Source organism: Balearica regulorum, chromosome 10, assembly GCF_011004875.1.
Source record: "Balearica regulorum gibbericeps isolate bBalReg1 chromosome 10, bBalReg1.pri, whole genome shotgun sequence".
Taxonomy (NCBI): domain Eukaryota; kingdom Metazoa; phylum Chordata; class Aves; order Gruiformes; family Gruidae; genus Balearica; species Balearica regulorum.
In genome coordinates, this window is record NC_046193.1 from 14,355,634 (window position 1) to 14,381,263 (window position 25,630).

General features: G+C 52.8%; 2 protein-coding genes across 3 annotated transcripts in view; both read right to left on the minus strand.

Annotated features, from left to right (window-relative positions):
* The window catches only part of FAM107A (family with sequence similarity 107 member A), a 31,612-nt gene extending 28,535 nt beyond the window's left edge, over positions 1 to 3,077 (minus strand). Inside the window, exon 1 of the mRNA XM_075762262.1 lies at positions 2,874 to 3,077. Coding sequence (XP_075618377.1) covers positions 2,874 to 2,897 — 24 coding nt within the window. The 5' untranslated portion in view covers positions 2,898 to 3,077. The remainder of the gene's footprint in view (positions 1 to 2,873) is intronic.
* A 2,716-nt stretch (positions 3,078 to 5,793) lies between these two features.
* Positions 5,794 to 15,685, minus strand: FAM3D (FAM3 metabolism regulating signaling molecule D). Of its 2 annotated transcripts, XM_075762261.1 has the most exons (10): positions 15,548 to 15,685; positions 10,824 to 10,890; positions 9,968 to 10,075; positions 9,629 to 9,649; positions 8,833 to 8,956; positions 8,530 to 8,588; positions 8,105 to 8,155; positions 6,701 to 6,785; positions 6,444 to 6,570; positions 5,794 to 6,233 (listed from the first exon to the last, which is right to left on the minus strand). In XM_075762261.1, exons 2-10 carry the CDS (start codon positions 10,834 to 10,836, stop codon positions 6,144 to 6,146), a joined length of 678 nt encoding a protein of 225 aa, XP_075618376.1. In that variant the 5' UTR covers positions 10,837 to 10,890; positions 15,548 to 15,685; the 3' UTR covers positions 5,794 to 6,143. The 2 variants fall into 2 exon arrangements, with proteins under 2 accessions (XP_075618376.1, XP_075618375.1); XM_075762260.1 differs by lacking the exon at positions 9,629 to 9,649 and having other exon boundaries at positions 8,833 to 8,975; positions 9,963 to 10,075.
* Between the last annotated feature and the right edge of the window lie 9,945 nt (positions 15,686 to 25,630).

Consider the following 25,630-nt stretch of genomic DNA (forward strand, 5'->3'; position numbering starts at 1 on the left):
CCAGAGAGGGGGTCCAAGGTGAGCTGCGACACAGGTGAAAGCACTTCTCTGGCCAGGCTGTGTGATAACCTACCAGTGAGGTGAGTTGTGTTCACGGGGAAATCCCACCAGCAGCTCCCAGAAATGCTGGTCCTGTCTTTCTGCAACACTCAGAGGAGTTTTAAAGGATGCTCTCGAAGCCCTAGTTTTCAGCATGGGCAGCCAGGTACTGTGGCTGGCCTGAACAAGCAGAGCCTCTCTCCCTGGCGCTGGCGTGCTGCCTTTTGTTGTTTTAAACCAGCCGCAGAGCAAAGCTCCCCGCTCGGCAAAGCTAATCTCTGCTCATCTGACATTAGTGTAAACTGACACTCTTGGGAATTTGGGGACAGAAAACTTTCCCTGGGGAAACAGCCGCTATGCAAACCCTGCCTTGAGAAAAGCAGCGGAGAGGTGCAGGTGCCTGGAAACAACCCTGTCTGCTGCCCAGGGGGCTGGGAGCATCCGCCCAGGCACCTTGGGGAGCTGCTGCTGAGGAGGCTGCGCTTGCAGGTTGATTCGCTGTGGTGAGAGGGATGTTAGCCGCATTCCTGTGCCCGGTGGAGCTGGTGCTCTGCAGAGCAGAGGAATCGGTGGGGAATTGGCCCCGGCTCCACAGCACCCCTGAGCCAGCCCCATCCAAGTCCTTGCCTTGAAGCGGAGGGTGCCCTGGCAGGGGACTGTATCCTGCTGGAGCCCTGCTGTTGGTTTGTACCCACGGGACAGCAGTGATACCAGAACAGGTTTTTTGGGAGCAGCTGCAGCCTTTGAAAGTAGAAATGTCCTTGGAGCCACACTGGCAGCCTTTCCGGTCCCTTTTGTTGTGGAACTGGGGATTGCCTTGTGCTCCACAATCCACTACTGTAATCCCCTTGGAGTGCTGCTCTGGTCTAAGCTTAAAAGGGGTGCAGCTGAGACTGCTAATGCAGGCAGTGCTGGCGAGGGGTGCTGAGCCTTCCTCCTGCTCTGTGCTCCCGTGTGGGTCCCCTCTGGGATGTAGCTGGTGGATGGGGTTGTGCCTGGCAGAGCCCCTGAGCCAGGCTGGTTCTTCACGGGCTGGGGGAAGGAGTTTTCCTGCCCATCACCTGGACCCAACCTGCTCCTTGGAGGGCTGGAGCCTGCTGTTCATGCCCACCCTGGAAATGCAGCAGAAGGAGCTGTGTCTCTTCCATCCCCCAGCAGCTTCAGCCCAAGGGTAAAGCACTGACCCGGGAGCTACCACACGTGTCCCCACTTGGTGCTAGCCGTGCAGTGCCACAGGCTTTTGTTAACCTGGGCAATGTTTGGGAGGCTGAAATGGGAGTGAATCTCTGACCTTTTGGCACCTGTGAAAGTAAAACTGGCTCAGAGTGTTTTGGGGGCTACCAGCAAGCTGAGGGAGAGCTGGTGTGATGGGAAAGCCTGAGCTCCCGGGAGCGTTTCAAAGCCAGGCCATTCAGTGCCAGGCTGTGGTGGGATTGTGGTGTTTCGGAAAGAGGGAGCAATGGGGAAAGCTGTCCCAAAGCCATGCAGTCTGGGGGTCGGGAGGCTGGCATAGATCACTCTGAATGCAGCAGGGCTCAACTGCATGGCGCTGAGCCAAGCCTGACCTAACCAGCTTATTTCCCTGCTTTCAGTAATGCCCGTACCAAACGCACCAAGGCCTGAAGGTCACAGCCACATGAGCAAAGGTCTGGGGATTAGCTGCAGGCAGAGCACAGCTCCTCCCGGGTGTGCCGTCGCAGCCATGAGCTGCGTCCCACCAGCCTGCCCATGGTTCCCCTGTGTGCGGGAGCCAGCGTGGCATCGGCACCTCGGATGGGTGCCAGAGAAATAGAGAGCTGGCTGGGAGCAGCACCTCCTGTACCCGGCACTTCTCCGAGGGGAACATAAGTAAATGTTTGCTCATCCCACATTGGCCCCAATTTTCCTTCTGGGTTTTGGTAGCACTGGCCAGTGGCTTGCTTTAATGCATGTTTCCCCTGCAACAGTGTCTAGCTCTGGTTTTGGAATAAAGCCCAGCAGATTTGCAAACTTCTGCAAGGCACCTGGTTTGGATGTGCCCACACCTCTGTGAGCCACAGAGACTGTGCTCAGCTGAGCACACAGGGTCCCTCCTGGGGCAAAGGGTCACAACTGTCCCTACTGCAGCAGAAGTTACTGACCTAGCGTGGTGCACAAACACCTCTGTCTTAGAGCTGGGAGACAAGTTCCAGAAGCCTAATACTGGATCAGGGCATCACAACTGAATAGTGGTGATGTACCTCTAGGCGCTGATGTCATCAGACATGAAAGCAAAATGACATCTAACAGCATCCTCAGCACAACCATCTCTAGCTGTCTCCATATGGCTCTCTGACTCTGAATCCTTAAAGCCTTGTTTCCTTTCGGAGCTGTTGTGGGTGCTCTCCCGGGGGATTTGGAGGAGAGGGAGATGCATATGGGTGCGGTGGGACCTGGCCTGGCTCCTCCCTGTCCCGGGAGGGAGCTGGCAGCAGTTCACAGGCCAGGAAACCCTTGGGGCTCGCTCTGCGCCACATCTGTGGGAGACAGCTCGCAGGCTGCTGGACGTGCTTGGAGCAAGCCTGATGCTTCTCCCTAAAAGCCAAACTTTTCCTGTCATAATGCAATGCTCTGATCCCCTTCCCGCTGTCCTGAGAGCCCCGGCAGCCCCTGATGCTGAGCCCATCAGGTGGAATTACTTAATCTGGCCCTGATGGGTGACACCACACCCGGGAGCGGGTCCCTTCCCTCTAATCCCTCGCTGCCATCAGCTGCCTTAGCACACGCAGGGCAAAACAAGCAACACGTGAGCAGATGGTGCCTTCTCCATCATCCCGCCACCGCTTCAGCAGCCCTGAATAAAACTGCCCTGTTACCTTTTTCCCGTGAGCCGTCCCCATGGTCCAATGTGTCGGCTGTGCCCTGCTCACCCGGGGTGCGGGACCGGCCGGCTCCCCGTGGTCGCTGTCCCCGTTACTCCCGGGGGGATGTGTAGCCGTGCAGCTCCCAGCTCCTCGGCGGCCGCTGCAGGGAGACGTGGGTGAAATCCAGCCTGTCTGCAGCGGGGTCGGGCGGGAAATCTTGCTTTTCCTCCCTTCTCCCAGCACGTGGAGAACTCATTTTCTTCGTGCACCTAACAGCTGGCTCGCGCCCAGGCTCTGCCCCGGCACAAAGGCAGCTTTCATGCTGCGGATGCCCGGTTTCTAAGCTGGGATCCGCGTTTTGAGAGGCTGTGGAAGATTACAGTAATTGCACTTGACAGGGCAAGATGTCACAGGACGCGGATTCGCCTGGCTGCGGGGCCCCGGCACCCATCGGTCCTCGCCTGTGGCATCCTTCCTAGCTGCTGCTTTGGTGCTTTGCCAAAATAAATCTGTACCCCAAAAGTAAGTCAGGATTACTGCTCTGCCTCCTGTCTGTATCCTGGCCCTTGGCTCCTGTTGCAGCACCGGATTTTGCAAACTTTGCTCCTGAGAATGCCCCGGGCTGCCTGTTTGCTGCTGGAGCCCACCGTGGCCCCCGGGTGAGGCCAGGTTACCTGGAGCTGTGTCCTGGGGGGCCGGGCAGGTCAGGGCTTGTGTTTGGCGAAGTCTCTGGGGGATGCAGCACAGTGAAAACCAGCCAGGTAGGTGCCTGTCTCTGCAGGAATACAGCTTTTAAAACACCAAGGCACTATAAAAAACTCATTTGGATATCGCTGTCCCTGCACCCGCTGCCCTTTCCAGCTCTTTTTAAAAAATGAGCAAGTTAAATTTGGTTCCTGAAGCCATATTTCTACCCCCAACACCCAGACTTCTGGACTTTTGAAAAGCTCCAATTTATTTATCAGGACGCAGTAACTTTGGCAGGAATGTCTCTTCAACACACTGGCTGCTGGTTAAGGTCCCTGCACAGGATTTGCACTTTCAGCTCTCCCTATTTATTGAAAATAGTGGTGTACCTTAGTAACCACTCAGCGATAGATTTAAAGCTGGTTTTAACGGTCTGTAGCATGCTGAAACATAAATGTCCTTTGTTTTGGCTTTAAACCAGATGTCTAATGTGCATAGCAAAAGGCTAGGAAGACTTTCCTGTGGCTGAGAAACGGGCCGGTTGTTTTCTGGGCTGCAGCTGATGCTGCGCGCTGGTTTACCCCATGCAGCCGCCTGTACAGCTCTTAGGCTGTTTTCAGTTTGGCTTACGAGCGACTCCAGATCCTTTGAGGGGGCTTAAAATAGTTGGCATATTTATGCTGGCAGTGCGGCAGGGCTGTGCGATGTGAGGGCTGTTGTGTCTGTTAAGTTGTGTTATTTCTCGCTGCTGCCATAGGTAGGGATGATTCAGCGCTTGGGATTAACTGCTGCTGCTGCAGCGGGTTTGGGGATCGATTTATGGCAGAGGCTTCCCTCGGTGCGGTCAGGTGCACGTTAAGAGCGCAGGAGGGTAAGCTGGGATAAAATGCTACAGCTACTGGGGAATTCCTCGGTAGTGGCTGTTTGGGGGTTTTATTTCAGTTTTGCCTTTGGGAGTTCTTACAGGTGTTATACAATTTATTTTGGGATTTTTCCTTCATTAGGGAAAACCAGTTGCCTCGCGGGTTTTAGGTGGTGGTGCTGGGTTTTGGATCCAGGGTTTCATCCCTAAGGTGGCCAGCGCAGGACAGGCTGTGTCTTTTCCTGGCCTTATCCTGCCAATGTTCCTCACTTCTGCTCCCCTGGGGTGACCTGGGGGCTCAGATAATCGATGTGAACCCCCTGTCAGAAGCTGTGCTGGGGCAAACCCTGCTGTTAGAGGCAGACAGGCTGTGCAGGACAGCCTGCTACCCTGCACGGCTCCAAGCCCTCCAGCAGCAATGCTCCACCCTCACGTTCTGCAAAACTCCTGGTCTGCTTTAAAGAATGGCGAAACCCAGATACAATCATAGGAAATTAAAGTCTGTATATGATGCAAATTTGTCCCTGTCCGTGATAACAGATAAGCCTGGGCCATCACCCATGAAGCTTATCTGATCTCAGCAATGCTTGCACTCGGGGAGGTTTTGGGTACAGACGGTGCATCGGTGAATGCACCCAGACACGAGCCGGGGGTAGATACTCCCCCAGGACCTCCCCGGTGTTGGGCAGCAGCATGGGAATCACCCTGGACGGAGGTCTGCGGGGCTTTGCTGGCCTTTGGGCAGGGATCTCTCCTCTCCCGGCAGTGTCGGTTGGCCTCAGGTTGGGGTGCAGCTCCCAGAGCAAAGCGGGTGTGTGGGTGCCTGCAGCGGGGTGCCAGCTCAGGTGTGTTGAATCTCTCCAGACTGATGCTGGCTCTGGCTCTCCTGGTAAAAGGCTCCCACCTATTGGTTATGCTGCAAAACTTCAGCTGCCTGAGAGACTTGCACATCCCTCCCTCCCTCCCTCCCTCCCTCTTTGAGGGCAAAGTTGGGTTGGGACATCCCTGGCATTATCCTGACCTTTGATGGGGATGTGCCATGGAGGCTTTAGCTTGGATTTAAACCAGGGAATATGCAAATGGGTGGGGGAAATGTTTTGGTCTGCAAATATTAACCTACATTACTGCCAGCCACCCCTGTGGCCTTCTGGCCTTGTTGGGGCTGTAGGAGACAGTGGAGGGTTGGCAGGAGCTCCAGGGGGAAACCACCAAGGCCTGAGCATCCCCAGGGATGACTTTGCCCTGTGCTGTGTGGGGAGGGGGAGCACTCATGTGCAGTGCCGTGGGATGGGTGATGGTCATGCCTGACGGGTGGCAGAGGACGTGGCGTCTGTGCCTGCAGGGAAAAGCATGGATTATGCTTGAAAATGGAAGTGAGGAGGCAGTGTTTTATAATTAGATACCTTATTTAAGAAATCTGAAAAACCTTCTAAAAAGCTTTTGGTTTAAAGACAGAAAAATAAAATACCCCAAATTGACCCATAGATGAGAACAACACGGCTGAAACCTGGCCAGGCATTTGCTCAGGCTCTACAGCACTTGTACAGCTCTTCTCCGAGCCCTGTACAGCTCCTGCTGTGAAACGGCCTGTCCCTGGGAGCGGGCAGCCACTGCTGGGCTGCGTGACCGGGCGGTGGGGGGCTGGGGTTGGTGTGGTGGGGCTGGTGTCCCTGTGATGGGGCTGGTGTCCCCGCAAGACTGGTCTTGCCTCTGTAGCAGGCTGGGGCTTGATGCTAATCCATCTTCCTGGGGGCACAACCCTCCAGCTCCAGCATCTCAGGCCAGCCATCGTATTTATTAGTCTCCCTATCATTTTTGATGTGCTGCAGGAAAAAAAAAGAGAGAGAAAGAAATGAATGAGGAGGTTGGTGGCACAGTGCAAGTTTGCAGCATGGCAAAACTTGCAGCTTGGCTTGAGGTGGGGGATAACACCGCTGGCCCACATCTTCTGCAGAAAGGTGAGTGAGATGTGGCTCAGGAGGTGTGAAGAGGATGGGAGCCCCTGGAGCTGGTGGCGGGGAAGGGCCACGTACCTCTTCAAAGGGGCTCTTGCTCTTCAGCCCTTTCGCTCCCAAGAAGACCCAGTTGTCCCGAAAGCCCAGGTTGCTCACGTGGCTGCTGCCCAGCTCCACAAACTGTGCCCGTACTTTGTCATTCATCCTGAAAGAGGGTAAGAAGGTGTTAGTGTGGTGCCAGGTGGGTGTCCCCTCCTGTCCCCTCTCAGCACCTCCAGCTCCCCACAGCTGTGGGCTTTTGGGGAGCCAGGTAGTGCTCCAGGGGCCAAACTCACTTTGTAGCAGGGTCATCATAGCTGGCCACCAGCACAATGGTGCCGCGCTTGATCTCTTGGAGGAAGGTATCCAGTTTGTTAATGTCTGGGAGAGAAGAGAATTAGGAAAAGAAAAAGGGATTGAGCAGGAACTGCTGCGTAGCAGATGGGAGAGTCTCCTCTGGGTCGGTGGGAAGTAACCTGGCTGTGCTGGTGCTGGCCAGGATTTGGGGTCATGGGCCTGGGGAAGGACGGGCTCCCAGATGCTGCGTTCCCCATCTTGTGTTCCCACCTGGGCTAGCGCTTTCCTCCTGCCAGCAGAACAACTGCAGGGGAGAATTTGTGTCTAAAATTTGCTTACTAACTGTGAAATCTTGTTACTTGAATTTACTTCCCAACACCAGAAACAAGCTTGTTCAGCTGCAGAGCTGCCCGCCCTGCGATCCTGCCTTTGGTGGTGTTTCAGGAATTATTCCTCATCCCGCATCAGTGGGATGCTCGAGTCCAACGCCCCATCTAGTGGCACAGGAGCCGACTGCTGTCTCCTTCCCGGTGCCTCTCCCACCTTGTGTCTCACTCACAAACTCAGCCTGAAATCTCGTGATATTGGTGTTTCTCCTTAAAACTCCAGAGTTACTAAGAATAGGCTGCAAAACCAAAAAGCAGAAAGGGTGATGGATCCCTGAAAAGGCTCAAACAGCAAAGCATAAATCAAAAGCACCGTAGGGGTGGTTTTAACGTGTGATTCTTGAGGAGTCCTGCCAAAACTCTGGAGGGTTTTTGTTACAGCTTTGCAACAACGGTGGGATTTACAGCATCCTGCAAGTGAGCGCCAGCTGGGCTGTGAGTGGGTGCTGCCCCAGCTCAGGGCGGCATCTTGCTGTTAGGAAGATGATTTGAAGCTGGAAGGCACAGGGATGTGGTCTTTGCTGCCACCAGGTTCTGTTCCATGTGCCCAGCCTTGCTGGGGGCCACATCTTGCCTGCCATGCCCTGATCTCCTCATTTATCCTCCTCTGAAGGACAGGGAAACGAGTGCTGCTCAGCCACCACCAGCATTCAAAAACTGAGTTGAAAATTGCAAAATCTTAGGATTAGTGTAACTACCTGATGTCAGAAAGTAGCCTCTCTCAGGTCCCACATGCCCTCATTTATTCAGTTTAGTGGAATTATGCTTTTCAGGCTGTTATGTGCAGGTAAAAGGAGTAAGAAGCCAACCTCGGATGCAGATGCGTTAGGAGGACTCCAGGCTCAATGGCCTCAGGGAAAGCTGAGATTTTGCCACACAAGCTGGCAGTCCTGGTCAAAGTCCACTAGACTTTATCATTAAGTACACGACAGAGGAGCAGCCCAAATAGCCGGCAGCCAGCAGTGCTGGTGTGAGCCCTGGCTGGAAGCCACCAAGCAGGAAAGCGACCACGCTTACCTCCGGAGTACATGTCGAATGTGTCAGCTTTCAGGAGCTGCCCGCTTGTTCCTAAGAGGTTAAAATTCAAAACAGAGCACAGTGAATTTGCATTAGGGTGGCTGTAGGCTTTGCCTGGTCACCAGCCTGGGGTTCCTGCTGCAAAATGCTTTGCTTTTCCCTCCGTGTGTCGTATTTGCTGCAACGGCCAATGTGTTGGTTGGTGTTGTTCATGGAGCCATCATGCACGAACCAAGTGAGTTTGTTCCCATCTTCCTGGCAGTGCTTGCAACCATAACTGTGGCTGTGCACCCCACGCAACACCGGACTGCTTTTGGCTCAGCTACGGTGCCTGGGGTGGGGTCCCTGGTGGCCTGTTCCCTCCAGGGGGGGCAGGGAGGGACCCCAGCTGTGGGGACAGGGGGGTTAGTGCCCACCCGACTCACCATTCACCAGCGCGATGTTCAGGCCTCTGCCAATGTTGTTTTTCACGCTGCTCATGAGGCTGGAAAAGAAAGCAGAGAGCACCGGGATGCCCTGGAGATGCTGGTGCCAGTGAAACTGTGATGGGGCAAAGCGGGTGCAGACAGCAAAATATCCCCAGAAGCGGCAGCAAAGAAAACTATTTCCAAGCTTTTTTAACCACAAATGCACTGTGATGGCCATGGACGTGCTCAGCAGAGGCCACACTGGCCTTGTTCAAGCCCAGGTGAACCACGGCTGCCCCATCCCCGCTGCGTGCTGCTTACACCACGTTGTCGAAGCAGATGGAGGGTCCCACCACGTTTGCGGCGCCGCTGATGATCTTGAAGGCAAAATAGTTCTGGGGGCAGCTCTTCTGGTTCCCACACTTGTGCCGGGGCAGCTGCTCACCTGTGAGGGAGGAGCAGAGCTGGAAGCCATGGCGTTGGCCCCACGGGGGGACACCGGCCGTGTCCCTGCAGGGCTGAGCAGGGCTGGCACTGGGCCACAGTCGCCCACTAAGGGGGCTACACCTGGACCAATTTCTTGCACGAAAGAGGCTTGTCCTGCGGCTGGGACCAGGTTCTTGTTTGAGGTTTACGGTGCGGAGGCTTGAGGTGGGGTGGGACACGGTGGCCAGGGCGCTGGGTGCCGCTCTGGGTGGGAGCAGCGGGACGGCGCGGCTGATGCCGTGGGGATTGCAGTGGGGTGTGTGCCGGGGAGTGTTCGGAGCTGGCGCTCGTTCAAGGCCAGAGCCTTAGGGCTTTTCTGCTCAGAGCTTCCCCATTCTTGGCCAGGGTAGGGACTGGTGCCACACTGTCCCAACGGGGCCAGCAACCCGCTGTAGCCTGTGGCCCGGGGGTGTTTCTGCTGGGGCAGGGGGATCACATGGAGGTTTGTGTGCTTGCAGAGCCCGCCAAAGACACTGCTGCTGTGTGTAATAACGAAACTCCCCTGCGTTTGGGAGGGTGGGATTTTTGCCTTGGGAAAGGGGCTCTTGAGGGCAGCTAGCGCGCTTCCACCGTCACCCTCCGCCCTGGCGTGGTATTGTGTGATGAAGATGGAATCGAGAGCGGTACTCACTGCTGAGCTTGTTGGTGGCACCTGTGGGTACGAAGCAGGAGGGTTAGACACCCTGGAGAGCTGCTGGCTCTTTCCCGAGCTAGGAGCAGCTGTTCAGGCACCGGCTCGCCAAAATCTCTCCCCGTGGCTGCAAGCACCCTGGAGCCATATGCCCCGGGGCAGCTTCCCATCACGCTGTCCCCTCCCTGCCCTGATGGTCAGAGCTGGTGGCTATAGCCTTGGCCAGGGACTGCAAGTGCAAACGTTTGTGGCAGCTATACGCAGCTCTGGGGTCTGGCTAGCAATGGGGCTGCCCGCACCCTCCCTTCAGACCTGTCTGGACCCCCACCAGCACCTCACCGAGCCAGCTCCGCAGGCTGATGACTTTCCATCTGTGATCAAAGTACGTCTGCACGATGAACCATGTGCCCAGCAGTGTGATGAGCAGTGCCACGTACCGGATCACGCCTGCGAGGGGTGGGAGGGAAGCCAAGTGAGACCAGCAGCAGCAGCGTGGGCTGGGGACTAGGTCATCCCTCTGGCTTCTTGGGGACTTGGTCCATGTATCGCAGGGTTACCAGGCACAGCCAGTGCTTGCGTGGAGTGGGAAGGCAGCTAACACTCCTTTCTTCATCCTCTAAAAGGACTCTGATCTCTTAATTAATATCTCTAGAGCATGTGGTGATGCTCAGACAGGCATTACCCTTCTACTGGGAGGCACTATTCATATTTCTGTCTGCATTAAAGTGAAGCTGATAATTAGTCAGAAAGTTATGTAAATCCAAATATTTCTTACGTTCCCAGCGCTGGGAAGGCTGTTATCCCCCAATTAGTCACTAGCTACAGCCGAGCAGCTGCTAATACAAATGTGATTGGCATTTGGCTTTAAGGCAGCGCTCATCGGAGCAAAACGTTCCAGTCCTGCATGGAAAGAATGGAAGAATATACTTATATTGCGGCTGAATGGCTCTTATGGAACTAGGAACGTCTCAATAGCCATCTCTTCTCAACCACAGAGGGTTTCACTGGGAAAAATACAACAGACGTAAATCTACACAAATCTTTTAAAAACCTGATGCTTATACAAAGGTTCTTTCCCATGGCCCTGGCAGGGGAAGGTCAGGGTAGCTGGGCTTGGAAGGGGTCATGTAAACGAGGAGGAGGCATAAAGAACTGTAGAAAAATGGGCAAAGGAAATCTCTGTCTCTCTCCTTACCTGTCACCCGCATGATGATGATGAGAGAGAGCACAATCAAGGGGGTGGCAAACGCTCACGAATCACCCTGCGGACAAAGAAAGAAATACCATAAAGCATACCTGTAACTCACAAAAGCCAGGCAGATATTAGATTAAAAAATAATTGCTATGTTTAGGCATATTTGCAATAACTAAGAAGTCACCAAAGATGTACAAATTGCTATCAGGCACACGTGCTTGGTCTCACCCTGATGTCGAGCTCCTGGCTCCCGTACGGTGGAGCAGGCTGCACTGATTGAGCTTGTTTAATTTTTTAAGCCTCTGACCTCTTCACTGTGACTGTCTGCTGCCCTGTGTGCTCCTGTTTCACGTCCTTTTCTCAGTAATGGATCACGCTTTTCTATTGTGATGAGCTCAAGGAGAACATTTTCAATCATAGCTTTGCTGCATTTCCTTCTGCTTTCCTTCTGGGATTATGCAAAGCCAGGTTTCAAATATTAGGGGCTGCAAAATGCTGAGGACAAGCTGCGATTTGGCCTTGCCCCATCAGAGGAATCTGTGGGAACAAGCTTGTCCTCCTGAAAACCAGAAAGAGAAGGGAAGAAGGACAGCGCTGCTGATCTGGACAGAGCAGCCAGGTTTGGGGACACTCGACTTAAGAACAGAAATGTTTCCAGTTGTCCAAATCCTGCAGCATCTTCACCCATGTGAACGAGGAGTGGTTGTAATTTAGAGAGTGAACTATTTCCTACCCGAGCGAGTCCATCTGCCTCCCTCCCTCCTGCTGCCAGCCCCGGCGGAAGGGACAGCCCCATGCACCGGGCTCGTGGGGGCTGGGGACCCTCTCCTACCTTTGAAATTCAGGGATGCAGCCTGGTGAAGGTCCGGCCTGGAAACCACCCCAGAGTCCTAAGGCAAATTGTCACCTGGGAGATGTGTGCTCAGAGTTAAAGAGCCTAATGTTAATTAAAGCAGCCCTTTAGTGAGGCTTGGCATAGAAGATCTGTAAAACAGCTATGCTGAGGGTTCCTTTTCCTGTTTGAAAGGTAAATAAAGAGCAACGGGGTTGTAGCAGGGCTGGGCAGAAAGTTGATTTCAGGCTGCTGCGTCACAAGGAAGGAGAGAAGAGCTTTGTCTCCTGCCCAGCCCTGCTCCGGGTCCCCTCCCAGGGCTTGAGATCAGGGAAAGTGCCCATGGGCACGTGATTGACCATGGCCGTGGTGCAGCGTCCCCCCCTTGGCACTCTTCGCGGGATGTACCCGGCATCTTCCCCTCGACACTGTGGTGGGATGCACCCGGCATCCCCCCTCAGCGCCCTGGTGGGATGCTCCCCCTTTGCTTCCTCTGCACCCTGGGGCAGGTGGCAGCAGCACTGTGAGGGGCTTTTAGACAGCCTTAAAACCAAGGAGAAAGCCGATCTGCACTGCAGGAGGCAAGCTGCTGCTTTTCTGCTTGGCCTGTGACTCCAGAGGCAGTTTGCAGCCGGCCAGGGTGGCCGATGCCCGGCTGGAGGAGCAGCCCCGCAGTGACGTTTCAGCTGTCCAAAGCTGGAGCCCGGCACTGCTGCCCACGAGGCCCCTCCATTGCGCCCCGTCTGCTGTGAGGCCATGGCAAGGAGGAGCTGCCGAAGCCGCTCCAGTGGGAGCTAGCGGCTTCCTGTGGGAGAGTGGCCTCACGGCTTATCTGCATTTTAAAGGAAGCCTTGGAAGGTATTTGTGTACCCTGGTGTATCGTGGCAGTGTGGTTTTGATAGGGTATCAGCTAAGCACGCTTGCTTCCCCGCAGCATCTCACCTCTCCTCTCTGCAGCTATTCCTCCCAGGGGTGAGTGGCCGTGGGCAGGAATCTGTCTCTGCAGGAGGTGGCATGGGGGGTCCGCAGTGCCCGCAGCCCCTCCCCGTGCCATCTTGTCCTGGCCTGACCCAGCTCGTATCTCTGAAATGGGTTTTAAACTCGTGTCTGGCACGAACAAGCCTGTTTCACTGAGCTGGTGGAAGAGCCACAGACCTGAAAATGGACAGTTTAAAGGTTTTGGAGGACAAATGCTGCCCGTGGCTGGATCTGGTGGCACAGCGCCAGGCTGCTGCCTTTTGCTCCTTTCTGCATGAAATTTTGCTTTTTAAATGGAGGGAGCCTCTCCCACACCTGGCTCCTAAGCCCAGTGCCTGATCTGGTGATGGGTGTGATGGGGCAGAAGAGTAATCCTTAAAATTCCCCTTGGCAAATCTTCAAAATTGGTATCGGTTTGCTTTTTGGAGCCTGTTGAGCTTCCCTCCAAATGCCATGAGTGGAGCCTGGAGGTGGTGAGGGTTTGGACCTGCACCACGATTCGGACACAGCAAGTGGAGCAAAACTCCCCTGGGTTTGGAAAACATCCCCGGCTGGTCCCTGCCGATGCAGGGGACACTGGCCTCACCGGGGCCTGTCGCACAGTGCTCTCCTTGGCCGAATTTGTGTTTTTTCTATGCACATATTGATTTTGCTGCAGAGGGAGAGAAATGGAAATATAAACCGATAACCCCTACCGCTTTAGGGAAGTCATTTATTTATTTGGACTATTTATCTTCACCTTAATACCAGGTAAAATTTATTGGGTGAACTCCCTGGGTGGTGAAATTCCTGGAACATGATTGCATTACAAAGGGGTAGCCCTGTCCTGGGATTTCTATTATATTATCTTTTAATTGTTTGAATTGATTTTTTTTGTTGTTGTTGTTGCCAAGATTGTGCCAGAAAAAAAGACAGCTGTACTCTGGCATCTGCCAGAGCGCCGCTTGCAGGAGAGGGAGAAAGGAAGGAGCTGTGGTGGAGTTATTTGTCTAATAAACCTGAAACTTATTTGCTTAAAAAACATTCCAGGAACAAAAAGGTTCTCGGACAAATATTGCTAAAGAAGTCCGTGGCGTTGTAAGGCAAAGGCTCCACCCCAAGCCTGCTCAGGGCTGAAGTGCCGCTTGGCAGCGCTGAGTTCTTGCTGCCAAGAATAAACCTGGGCAGATCCTTGCCCTCGCAGGGAGGTTTTCCAGGATGTGGCAAGTGAATGTTCCCGTCTTCTCCCAGGACCAGAGGAAAATTTCACTTCTTTTCCCCGGAAACTTCTGGCATTGTTGGTTTTGGGGTTCTCTTGCTGCTTTTGAGCCCCACATGTCCCTGTCCCAGCAGGTCCCTGACCATGAACGAGACATCATTTTGGTGTGTGGTGGGGATGTGGCTCCAAAGAAGGTGGCTGCCAGATGTCACCCGTGCCCACACCTACTGAGTCACCGCTCCAAAAGTCAGGGTTTTCCTGCAAAGCTAAACGCGGGGGCACAGAAAGGGCCTGGTGTGGAGTGGGTGCACATCCACCATGTGTTCAGGGCTGGTCCCATCACAGGAGAATGGAGGATAGATACTACAATGCCATTTTTAGTCTCAAAAGGAGTCAATCTGACTGAGTTTTGCCGAGTTACTCAACAGGAGAACACTATTTGCCAGAGGGCTTATAAATTCCTCAGCTCATAAAAATGCTTGGCCAGCTATTGCACCCACCACACGGCTGGAGAGGACATCTTATGGCGAAACTGCCCCCAGCATAAGTCAATAGTTAACCAGGGTGAGGCCCTGATCCTGAAACAGAAGGCAAAGAGGATGCACGCGGTGGCGGGCAGGGGTGCGGGGTCGGTGGCCGAGCCCCGTCTGAGAGCAGGACTGCAGCCAAGGCGGGATGTGATGCCTGGATGTGCCACCGGGGAAGCTGGGCCATGGGGCCGGTGCAAAGGGTGCAGGTGGGTTTCGGTGCCTGCCGCAGGTACATCGCTGCCCGCTGCCGGAGGAGCATCACCCATCTGTGGCTGCTACTGATTTGGTCTCTTGTTCTTTTATTTGTCATTGGCGACCGCTTGTCCAGGTCTCTGTACACGTCACCGAGCCCAAAGCTAAGTCGCTATGAACTCACCTCTCCGGTGAGGTTTCCCCAAGCAGTGAATCAAGGGCTGTGACAGTGGTGAGAGATGGAGGGGAGCGATCGCATCCCTCCCGGCGTGGGAATGGTGGCCGGGCGCTCCGCGGGCATCCCCGTGCTGTGGATTGCAGGTTGTACCAGAGTGGCCCATGCCAAAACCCCAGGGCATGAGGAGGGACACACGTGTCGGTGCTCAGGGCTGGCAGCAAGGTGTTTGCTGGGAAGAGGCGCTGCTCGGGGCTGAACGCACGGGGTAAGTGTGGGCCACATGGCTGTCCCTCCACCGGGCAGCCAGGGCAAAGGGCTCTGGATTTTAGTAATTGCACATATGGGAGGACCTGAAATGCAGTTTTGGCAGCTAGCAAAGCCCTGGGTGCCAGCACCCCGAGAGCACCTGGTTGGTGCCTGGGAGGTGTCCCAGCAGTCAGGGTTGTGTGCTGGAATGGTGCGTAGTGAACACCCTGCAAATTCACCCAAAGCCATGATGGATAAAGGGGTTTGACCTGAACCATACATCACACAGATGATTCTGCCACGTATCCCGTAAAGGGTGGAAACCCTAGCCATTAACACAAGGACTTCATTAATTCTGTCTGTGAAACCGGCACAGCTGCACCCAGCAGAAAGTATGCCAACGCGCAGGGTTTCCCCTTCACCTCCATGCTACGAGAGGGAGGAACAACTAAAACCTTCCCTGAGCAACCCTTTAACCTGCCAGCAAGTCAAAAGAAAAGTGCTGCAGAAATGGGTTATTTCAGTCATGCTCCAGAAACCCCATTTCCTACGAGGGACAAGCCTACGTACCGGTCAGTGTCCTGGGGACGCCGTCCCTCTCCGCAGGCAGCGTGGGTGCCAGGGCATCCCGGGGAGCTGGGGCATCCTGTGCTCGGCAGCGCGGCGTTGCAGCTGCCCAGCCCAGCCCTGCCCTCCGTGACTCACGGCACCTCCCTGAGCCTTATCTCGCTGCCTGGTGTGCCGCCCCATGGGGTACAGTGGCCGGCAACGGTTGGGAGCAGCTGTCCCATGGGAGGGTGGGGACAAAAAAGGTCATTCCTGTGGCTGTGAACTCATGCATTTCCTTTGGAGGCTTTCTCCACTTTGGCAGTAGCTTTTTTGCCGTACCAGAAGAGGAAAACCTCTCCCATGGTGGGCACCAGCCTGACCCTCTGCACTTGCACTGAACCAGCGCATTGTGTTTGCTGGGGCAGTGGGGCTGGTGGAGGGCACGGTGATGGGCGTGGGGGGCCACGAAGCCAGGACTAGTGTGCCCCTGCGTGGGATAAATCCGGAACAACCTGATCTGGTGGTTTTTTTCCCCCTGGCTGAGCTGCACGTGTGTGGGCTGGCCTCGCGTGCTGCTTCGCTGCCTCTCATTTGCAAGAGGCTGGAGGTTCCCTTTTCAAATATGCATTTATTTATCCAGCAACAGTCCTGAACTCTGAAGGAGTCCTGAGTTAACTGTAGATATGGATTTAGACCTTTTTCTTTTTAATAATTTATTGTTATTATTATGTTTCTGAAGGAAGAAATCACTCCTTGGAGACTCCATCTCTGCAGTTAGCACTACAGCCCTATACATTTTCCAAGGCTGAACCTCGTTTACCTGGCAGCCAAGAACAAAAACGTTCCCATTCCTTTTTCCCTTTTCTTTTTCATTCCCATCACTTAGAAGAACCGAACAGCTTCTCTTGGACCTTTTAAAGCAATTTCCATCCAAGAACCAGCGGAGGCCGGCAGCGGCAGCGCTGCCTTTGGGACTGCAGTTTGCGAAGGGCTGGAGCGGAGCCCCTGCGGGACCAGCGCTGCTCCCTGGTAATTAGTTTAATACCTGAGGGTGCCCTCTGCAGAGAACTCTGCACTGAGCTTTTCTTTGCCTCTCCACTGGTGCTGGTCCCCAGTGCTGGGCAAGGGGTGCAGAATGTAGCCCGGGTGCAGGGGGTGCTGGGCTGTGTACCAGAGGAAATCACAGCTTCTACACCAAAACCTTACAGAAAGGGAGCAGAAAAGCAAACACGGGCCTGGGCTTTGTGTTGGGATAATTATTGCCCTCGGAAGGAAATTTTAGCTGCGGTAAGAGCCTGGGCTTAAGCAGCACAGTCTAAATCAGAAACCTCCTCCCTCTCCGGGGAAATATCCTTCCTATTAGTTTGTTTAGCTGCTGGCAATAACTGGCTCCGCTCAATAACAAAGCGCCCCAAGCCCCGGCGTGCTGCAGCACGCGTCTCTGCTCCGTCCCCCCCTCTTCCCGCCCGTGCAGGAGCTGGCCCATGGCGTGGGGCTTGTAGCACACTGGGGGATGCCTGTTTTGCCATGAATTTCTCCTCCTGCTTCAAGGGTCCTGAGGCCTCCCTGGGTCCTCTATGGAGATGTAGACGACGCTGCTGCTTACAGAGGAAACAAGCAAAAACCATCAGCGGGGCTGGAGGCCTTATCATGCCAATGAAGAAACCTTGCGTGAAATGCTTCTGCTTTTTGCAAGTGCACATTTCATCCAAGATGTTTCCCTGAAACCCCGGGAAAGGACGGGGAGCAGTGTGCATTGCTCGTGGGACACGGCTGGGGCACAGCCCATGCGCCGGTGCTGGCGTGGGAGCCCTCGTGCCTTGTCCCTGTGCTCTGCGGTAGCCCAGGTTTCATCCATCCACCATGGCACACGGAAGAAAGGTGCTTTTAAATCATACGTAACATTAGTGAATACATCAAGTGCTGGGAAGAGGGCATCAGCTTGGTCTCGACTCAGCAAATAATTAACTTGTGCAGTGCAATGGAATTACATCAGTCTCATCTGCAGGTCCCCCCCAGGAGGCTTCCGCATGATACAGAGAAAGAGAAATTAAGAAAAAAATAATATATGTGATATCAAAAAGCTGCTAGGCTGGGAATGAATACTCTGTGGTGCAAAGTCACCACACTGCGATGAGCACCATGGTAGGATCAGCAGGAGCAAGCTGGCAGGTGAGGAGCTGCTCTTCTCCTCCTCCTCCTCCTCCTCCTTGTGCCAGTGCTGGCTGGGGGGTGGGGGGGGCTGGGGAGGGGTGGTGTGCCCCTGAAGATCCCTTGCCCGTGGGGCTCCGCAGTGCCTGCAGGGACACGCTGCTTTGCAAGGTGCTCGCTGGGCTAAATTAATCACAAATTCTGCTGCTCTTAGGAAAGGTTTGGCCACTGCCGCTTTGCAAAGTTTGTCCTGAAAAGCACTGTGGCTGTGTGGTTTCAAATTGCCCGTGCCGGGCTAAGCCACATACCGCAAATGTCGAGCGTAGCACCTTTAAAAGGAAACAGTCTTTTACTTCTCTGTTTATCTAGTGTTAAACACCATCTGCATTTCCTGCACGCTATGTGCGAGAGGGCGAGGTTTGCCCCCGCAGTCCACGCTCCCCACCTGCGCTGCCGTGGGGTTTATTCACCCGCCAATAAACCACCCTGCTCCGGTACTCCCCTCTGCTCTCTCGCTTTTGCATAGGTTAGTCAACAGCCGTATTTCATGGACTGAAGAATGAATCGTGCCAGCAAGCTGATGACCCATCCCATAGGTTTCACCGGCATCCCGGTGACCGAGCACAGCCCGAGCATCCGGGTGAAATGCCGTCGGGGTTACCTTGTGCCAGATGAGCTGGAAGAAGAAATGCGTGAGGACAATGTTTGATAAGAGGGATGACATAACAATATTGGACAAAAAGGTGAAGATAGTGTTTCACATGAGGAGAAGGGTGGTGTTTGGTTGGTGTACCGGTGTCTCTCGCCCGGTGCCGGCTATTGGGGGTGCTGTTGTGTAGCGCATCCGCCGCAGCGCTGGCAGCGCTCAGCACAGTTCGCTGATGCTGGCTTTGCCGCTAGGAGAGGAAAATAAATAAAGGAAATCATAACCGCTTTTACCATTAAAAGAGAAATTAGCTCGTGCAGTGCTAAGCCCCCAGTCTGCGGGCCCAGCGCAGCCAATCTGGTTTTATTGTTTTGCAGGACTGCTCTGCAACCAAACGATGACAAATACCAGGAATTAGCGGAGTGTAATTACTCCGTATTAGCTGAATTCACAGTATAGACACAGATCATAAACAGCCATTGATTATTCCTAATTTCACATTTTTAGCATTCTGAATTGCAGCAATTATGCCTGTCCGAGGGAACTCACTTCTCTTTCAACCCTTCAGGTCCCCAGTCACTGCCCTTCTTTTAAGATACTTTTTTACTGCTGAAAAAGAGGACATTTAACACAAATCTCTCCCTACTTCCACAAAAAAAATGGCCCTCCCCCCCAGCCCCTCTGGCTTTGCACCCCAAAGGTTGCTCCTTTTGCTGCCAGCTGCCTCAAAACGCAGCTAGGTGCTCGGTGTGATCTGTAACCACGGCTTCATTTCACCCAGGTTCGTTGCGGAGGCGATTAGCCGCCCTGGCATGCAATGCGGATGTCACAGGGATGCCCGTGGGAAGGCACCAGGGCAGCACCAAAACTTGCCGTCCATCTCCTGTTGCCAGCTGGTGCCATGCAAGCAGTGCTCCTGTTTTAAGCGTCGTCTCTTTGTCAAAACACGGTCGCGGGCCAGGACATGATTTCCAAATGCTAATTTGCGCCTCCAGTGAAATCGTGCTGGGGGGCCTCTGTCTCCAACCCGATAAAGACTGCACCCTCCCTGGACAGGATCGGTGAGGGGAGCTGGTAGACATCAGTATTTTCTTGTTACAGAGCACAAGCAGTATTAAAAAATGAAAGTAGATATAAATTATTAATATTTGCATGGGAAATTTCTAACCCTATTAGTATCATATCATTAAATTTGTTTCTCACACACAGGCAGTGATTTCATTAAAAAGCGTAGCAGAGCATAATGCCAGCTCTGCAGCACCGATTCCGTCAATTAATGGCGAGAGGGGGAAAGATCCTGTTGTTTACTCATGGCAGAGGCTTTGGGACTTTTCCTTTTGCGTTGCCCCTAGTAAATACCGAGGGATGGTGGGTGACCACCACCGGCCACGCGCTGCACTCACAGAGGTGCTGGGGCGTTAAGCTGTGTGCCCCACGGATGTGGGAGAGGATGAGGAGGAGCGGACAGGCTCGCTGGCTCCTCGCCACAGGCCACGGACTCCTGAGTTATTGCAGACACTTTGGTCTGACCCACGCAGCAATTCTGGCATTTTTATCTATTTTGACATGATTTTCCCACCCTGGGTTGTGGCGGTGCAACGGGAGGAGGGTCTGAGAAGCCTGTGGCCCGAAGCACTTCCCACTGCCGGCATCGGGCAGGGAGTTATTTATTCCAGGCAGCGGCTGCGGCCACGGAGCAGCAGCAGCAGTTTTTTATTGCGCCCATTCCTAGGACACTGAAGAAAGATTATGCATGCTTCCACTACACCAGCTTTTTATTAGATTGCAGGCAGGGGTTAAACTGATCCTTGTCAGCACGAATATAATGCCCAGGGCGATGGGAGCAGCATAAATTGAGGACAAGAGGTGGCCGCTTTTACCGCTGCTCTCAAGAATGCTCTGCTGTTTTACTGCATCGTTCGCTTTTTAATTGGGACATTTCCCTCTGGCCGGGAGATGTCTTTCCTTTTTTGCCAATGAGGTGCAATAAATAAATGGGCTAAGACACAGCCTCTGAGGGGAGGTGAAGGGCAGAGGGCAGATTAGCGGCTGCGCCAAAGCCCTTTGAATCTCCCCGGTTTGCCACAACGGCACCAATCTTGGTCCCCCAAGCTGGGGACACAGGGGCTGTCCCGTGGTGTCTGCGGTAGTACAAATCCCACAGGCACTTTCATCTAGTCGTCACCTGCAATTTTTTCCAGAGTATTCACACATTAGCAGGAGGCAGCGGTCCTCAGTGCTGGGTCAGGGGGGCAAGTTTATTTGTGGCTGGTTCCGATACATCCATGCCATCGAAAAGCAGTATTTGACGGAGCATACGGTAACTCTGGTGCCTGGCTGGCTGGATTTGCTTGTCGGTTACGGCAGAGCAGGGCTATGGGGATGCATCATCTGAATGCTCCAAAACTGCTGCTATTTGCTGTAATTAGGCAGAGTGAGCCATTATGGGCTGCCTCACGCAGGGGGACGCGGTTCAGGGGGGCCAGACACTGTCTGAGCCCTTGGCAGCTCTCCTGGCCCTGCAGGAAACCTTGCCTTGGTGACGTGGAAGACTCCAGCACACTGACCGGCTGTCGGAGGGGGCTTTGGGGGGGGTGTCATTTGCCTCTTTATGCCTCCCCCAGGAAAAGCTCGTGCAGGCCAGGTCTGGTGTACGTGGCTGGGGTGTGTGGGGGCTGCTGGCACCCAGTGCTGGCAGCGGGGACAGCAAATTGCGGTAAAATAGATCCCAGTTATTGACCGATGTATCTTTTCTGGATTGGTGGCTAGCTCAGAGCCAATGTATTGCCCTTGCAGGGGCTCCTCTTTGGGGCCGAGTGCTGCATCCTCATGAGTTTTACGTAAGCAGCGCTCCCTGGTCTGAACACCCTCCCTTGCTACAAAGGTTAGGTGGGGGATCCTGTTTCCAGCCACAATACCATTAAAAAGACATGTATACACTTCTTGCAGTTGCTCACGTCATATAAATAGGCTTTTGAAGGACTGAAAGAAAACCAGGAACGCCTTCCAGTGCAGCTCCCAGATGCAGGTACAGCTCTTTGAACCATGGTGCCAACAGATCGTCAATAGCCATCGTGCTCAGATGAGTAGAGAAGGGAGGGTAAGCACGTAAACCCACCAGCCGTAGGGGGAAGCTAGCTTGGAGCAATGTAACTGCCCCCTCGCCTTTGGGAGCTGTTGCACAGGCTTTGGATTTGCAGCTGGAGCCAAAGAGCATCAGCTCTGGTATCTCTGAACCTGGCTTATGCTAAAGCGCAGCCTTAAACCTGTGGCTGCCAGTCCGGGTCATGGGCAGCCCCCAAACCCTGCATATCGCGGGGGTCTGGCACACAGCCACCCCAGCTTGGGACTGCAGGGCAGCTGGGGAGTGAATTAGGTACTCATTCAGCTGTCCTGTTACTTTTATTTGCCTACAGTATTAGCAGATTAATTAGACATCTCCCACCCTGCCTCCCCCAACCTCCCTGCGCTTGCAGCAGAGGAAATCTTGCCTTTGTGCTGGTAATGGACCTCACGGATCCAGTAAACCATTACAGTGCAGACAAAATGTCTCTTTAAAAAGTGCAATAGAAATTAAAACTCTCCGCTGAGAACAAAGCCAGTGGGGCTTTTTGCATCTACTGTTTTTATTGTATTCTGTAACATTTGTAAAGTAGATCACTTTTATCGAGAGAGCCTATCTTTTCTCCCAAGCTGTAATTCCTAGACTTCTTTAAGAAGATTTCTGCTCACAAAGGAAATAAAAGATAGAAACATGATGCTCTCTGACATTTGAACACACTACTGAGAATCTGAATTAAAAGGAACAAACTCAGAAAGTATCATTTATACAGCAATCAACTTTAAAAAGTCACCATCTGCTAAGAGTTACCACCCGGTGTAACTGTGTCTTTATTGCTAGACAGAGAATAGGAAATAACTCAGGGAACTCTTCTCCACCTGCTGAGTTTTTCTTGGTGGCATACACACACCGAACTGCGGTGGCCAGCGTGCCACGGGGTGCCTATTGCGACTCTCCTTTTACTCCAACTCACTACAGAATATAAATCTGAATACAGGTGCCATTAGGAGGAATGATTTGGGGTTGTTAAAGTTAGAGCATGGTGTCAGCTTTCTGAAAAGTCTAAAGGGCAAAAGAAATGACCAGAGCTGGAACAAGAGACCTGGCTCAGGTTTATATATAGAAATCTGATTTTTCTTGCTTGCCACTCACCTCCTTGCTGCCCCCCACCCCAGTGACATTTTCTGGCCTCTCAGAGCCCTTTCTGGTTTTGTCTTGCCTATTTTATCATAATTGATCATAATATTATCAAATTCTTTGCCCTGTGCAACTTGATGAGCACTCACCTTGCAGGTTTTTGCCTCATTTGGGTCTTCCGTTACTCATTGTCTCCTAGAAAGGCTGCGAACTTTTTGATACAAAAATTTCCCATCAAATTTTATGTCTTCCACCAAGCCCACTCCGTGTTCAGGTCATCCTTAGAATAATTTAATCCTTTCTGCTGCTACTGCCCATTGTCACGTGCTTGCTCTCTCTCAGCAATCGTGATGGTTTCCCTTCTACCTCTCCATGCACAGGACCGAAGTAGAGCAATGCAATTGCGTGCAATTCGTATTCGTCTCCCCTTTTAGGACATTTAAGCCTCTCATCCCCATCCCTCAGGAGGCCACTGCATCCTGTCTGCTTTGCAAGGTGTTCCCTTTCGTGTCGCCCAGTTATAGTGGCTGAGTCAGGGACAGTAGAAAGTCTTTGGTGCCGTGTTGCTTTGTGCCTGGTGGGGAAAAAAAGGTCTTTTGCCATCACCCTCACCCTGTTCCCGTGCGTGTTTGCAGCATCGTGCTGGGCTTTGGAAATGAGAGTGCCTGCAGTCCTTGTTGACTTGCTTTAAGAGTTTTAATTGGATTTAATCACAATGGTCTAATTAAAGTTTGGAGGCTTTATTTGAGGGCAGTTGTTAATAGATAAATTAGTTAAATTAATTGTGGTTTGTTGTGTACAGACATACCCTTGGTTTGGCAGAAGGGCAGCCAACAAATGCTCTGATGACAAATATTTCCAGTCTGACCTGTGGGTCTGGAGTGCCTGAACTCCTGAGGCTCGATGGCTGGTGTTGCAAGATGAGGACCTGCGAGTGTCTTCTGCTGGCTTTCTGTCATCATCATCACCACCCACATAACCTCAGTTATGGCAAAATGAAATAACTCTTTAAAAGCTGAATGGGAATCTGATGTGAAGCACATAACCAACTTGCACAGGGGCAATTGCCAACTGCTGAAATGGTCAAAAGGGTAAATTTTACATTTTTAAGCTTCTTTTAAGTAGAGGATAAACCTCAGGAAATTTCAGAAAGCAGGGTGACTCTGCCTTGAAGGACACCAAACAACATCTCTATTTTTCCCAGTAAATCAGCTGCCTTGGGAACCCACATTACCATTTCATTGGTGACCTGCTTTGGATTTATCACCAGGAAAAATCGACATGCACTGAATTGTCTGTAATCCTTCCTCAGACAGAGGGGGTTGAACGAGCTGGGATTTTGTTTCTTTGTTGAGATGAAATGTAATTACTTTATGGGGTTTGCATGGTGTGTTAAACTCTGCCAGTATTAAAGCGTGATACGAGTTATAGAACTGTGCCGGTTGCTAGAGATTTATGGAATAAAAGGTATAATTTCACACTTCACCGCATTTTATTTTGAAGTTGGATGTTGACGTGCTTTTCAGTTGTTTAGATGTGTTTGTTTAGCCTTTACTCTTGGTTAAGACAAGTATACTGAGGGATTTGATGAGTGAGAGGCTGGAGTTGCCTTCCTCACTTTCCGAAGGAGATGCCTGAAAGAGCACGAAACCCCACGCTGAGCCCTGGCATCCTCATCCCTTACAGTGGAAACACACCAACAGCTCAAGCATTATGGTCTCAGAGAGCAAAAAGTCTTTCTTCTACCTGCTATATTTCAATAGTTTATGTTTTTCCAGCAGGTTTGCTGTAGACAAGAGGATGTTCATCAGTGATGCAGTTCAAAGCCATCACAGGAGCAGTTTGGTCCTGGAGGGAATGGCTGATGCTACTAAAGGAAATGGTAAAATTTGCAAAGGTGCAAATTGCTCCAGAGGTTTTCAGGCCAGACTGACCAAACGTGAAGGACGCTTGTGTAACACGTAAAGAAATTCCCTCCTGACTGAGGCAGTGCAAGGTGCTGTTCGCCCATCAATAAATGGCACGTCCAGAGCATCCAAAATCTCTCCGCTGGGCTCTCCTTACAGCTGGTCTCCCACGTTTGACTCTAGAGAAATGGTGTCAAAAGTAATGACTCTTCTTAATGGTTGTGTGTACGCACACGCACACACGTATAATGTGTAGCTGCGCCAAGCAGGTTGCAAACAGCCTGTACTTCTGTCTGCATTTCTTTGAAAACCGCGTGGCTTTAATATCCATTAACTTCTATGTAGGGCAGCATCTCGACCAGTTCATTTTTAGGAACGATTCCACATGCCATCTGGTACCGCTGGCTAATTGCCTGAAAAACTCTATAAAGAAAATTTTTCATGCAGCTCCACAAGAAAAATCCGGCTTTTTCTCCTCTTTTTCTTCCCACCTCCAACAGTCACTGAGTATCCATCCAGGAGCTGCATGAAGTGGTGCAGCTCCTGAGCCAAACTGTTCCTGCTGGGCAAGAGTCAAGGCCGAGGGGGCTGCCGGGGGTCCCTCACCACAGTTCTGTCATCTTCAGGAGGGGAAAGTGCTAATCCGGACCGAAGACACTCATATTTCTTCAGCTCAGGGAATCTGAGCCCCTTGCTCTGCTGCTGTTCTCAGCACCTCAACAATTCTTTCCCAAATAATGTAACTTTTAAGACACCATCAAACTGCCGGTGAGTAACTGATGTCCCAGCACGTTAGTGACGTGTGTTGGGGAGCAGCGCTGTTTGCGCCAGCGCTGCCGGCTGTGTCCGCATCAACACACAGCTCACCGGGTTCAGACCAAACCACTTCCCCGAGGGCTGTCAGCATCTTTGTCCTTCGAGTGACTCCTCCAGATCTGGCTGTAAACCACTCTTCCGTGAGGAACGCCTGCTATTTCCAGAAAGACTCTGCTTTTGGATAGGGTTGACTAAAACACGCAATCCTTGGTGAGCTTCCAGCGTGCCTCAGCCGTAAAGCCACTCACGAGGAGACCGTTCCTGGAAGAGCCGTCTCACGATGCAGTGCTAGAGGAGAGTTACAGGAAAGGGCCACCGAGGCCGCCCTGTTCCTGGCTCTGCGTCCGCAGAGGACAGCAGGTTTAGGCGACAGTGAGCAGCTCCCT

Bases quoted from the DNA above. Each gene is read 5' to 3' on its own strand.
- FAM3D (XM_075762260.1), bottom strand. The intron at 8,589-8,832 runs GTAAGCAGCACG...TTTCTTTTCCAG, and splicing joins ATCTGCTTCGACAACGTGGT to CCTCATGAGCAGCGTGAAAA. The intron at 6,786-8,104 runs GTAAGCGTGGTC...CTTCTCTCCCAG, and splicing joins ATTCGACATGTACTCCGGAG to ACATTAACAAACTGGATACC.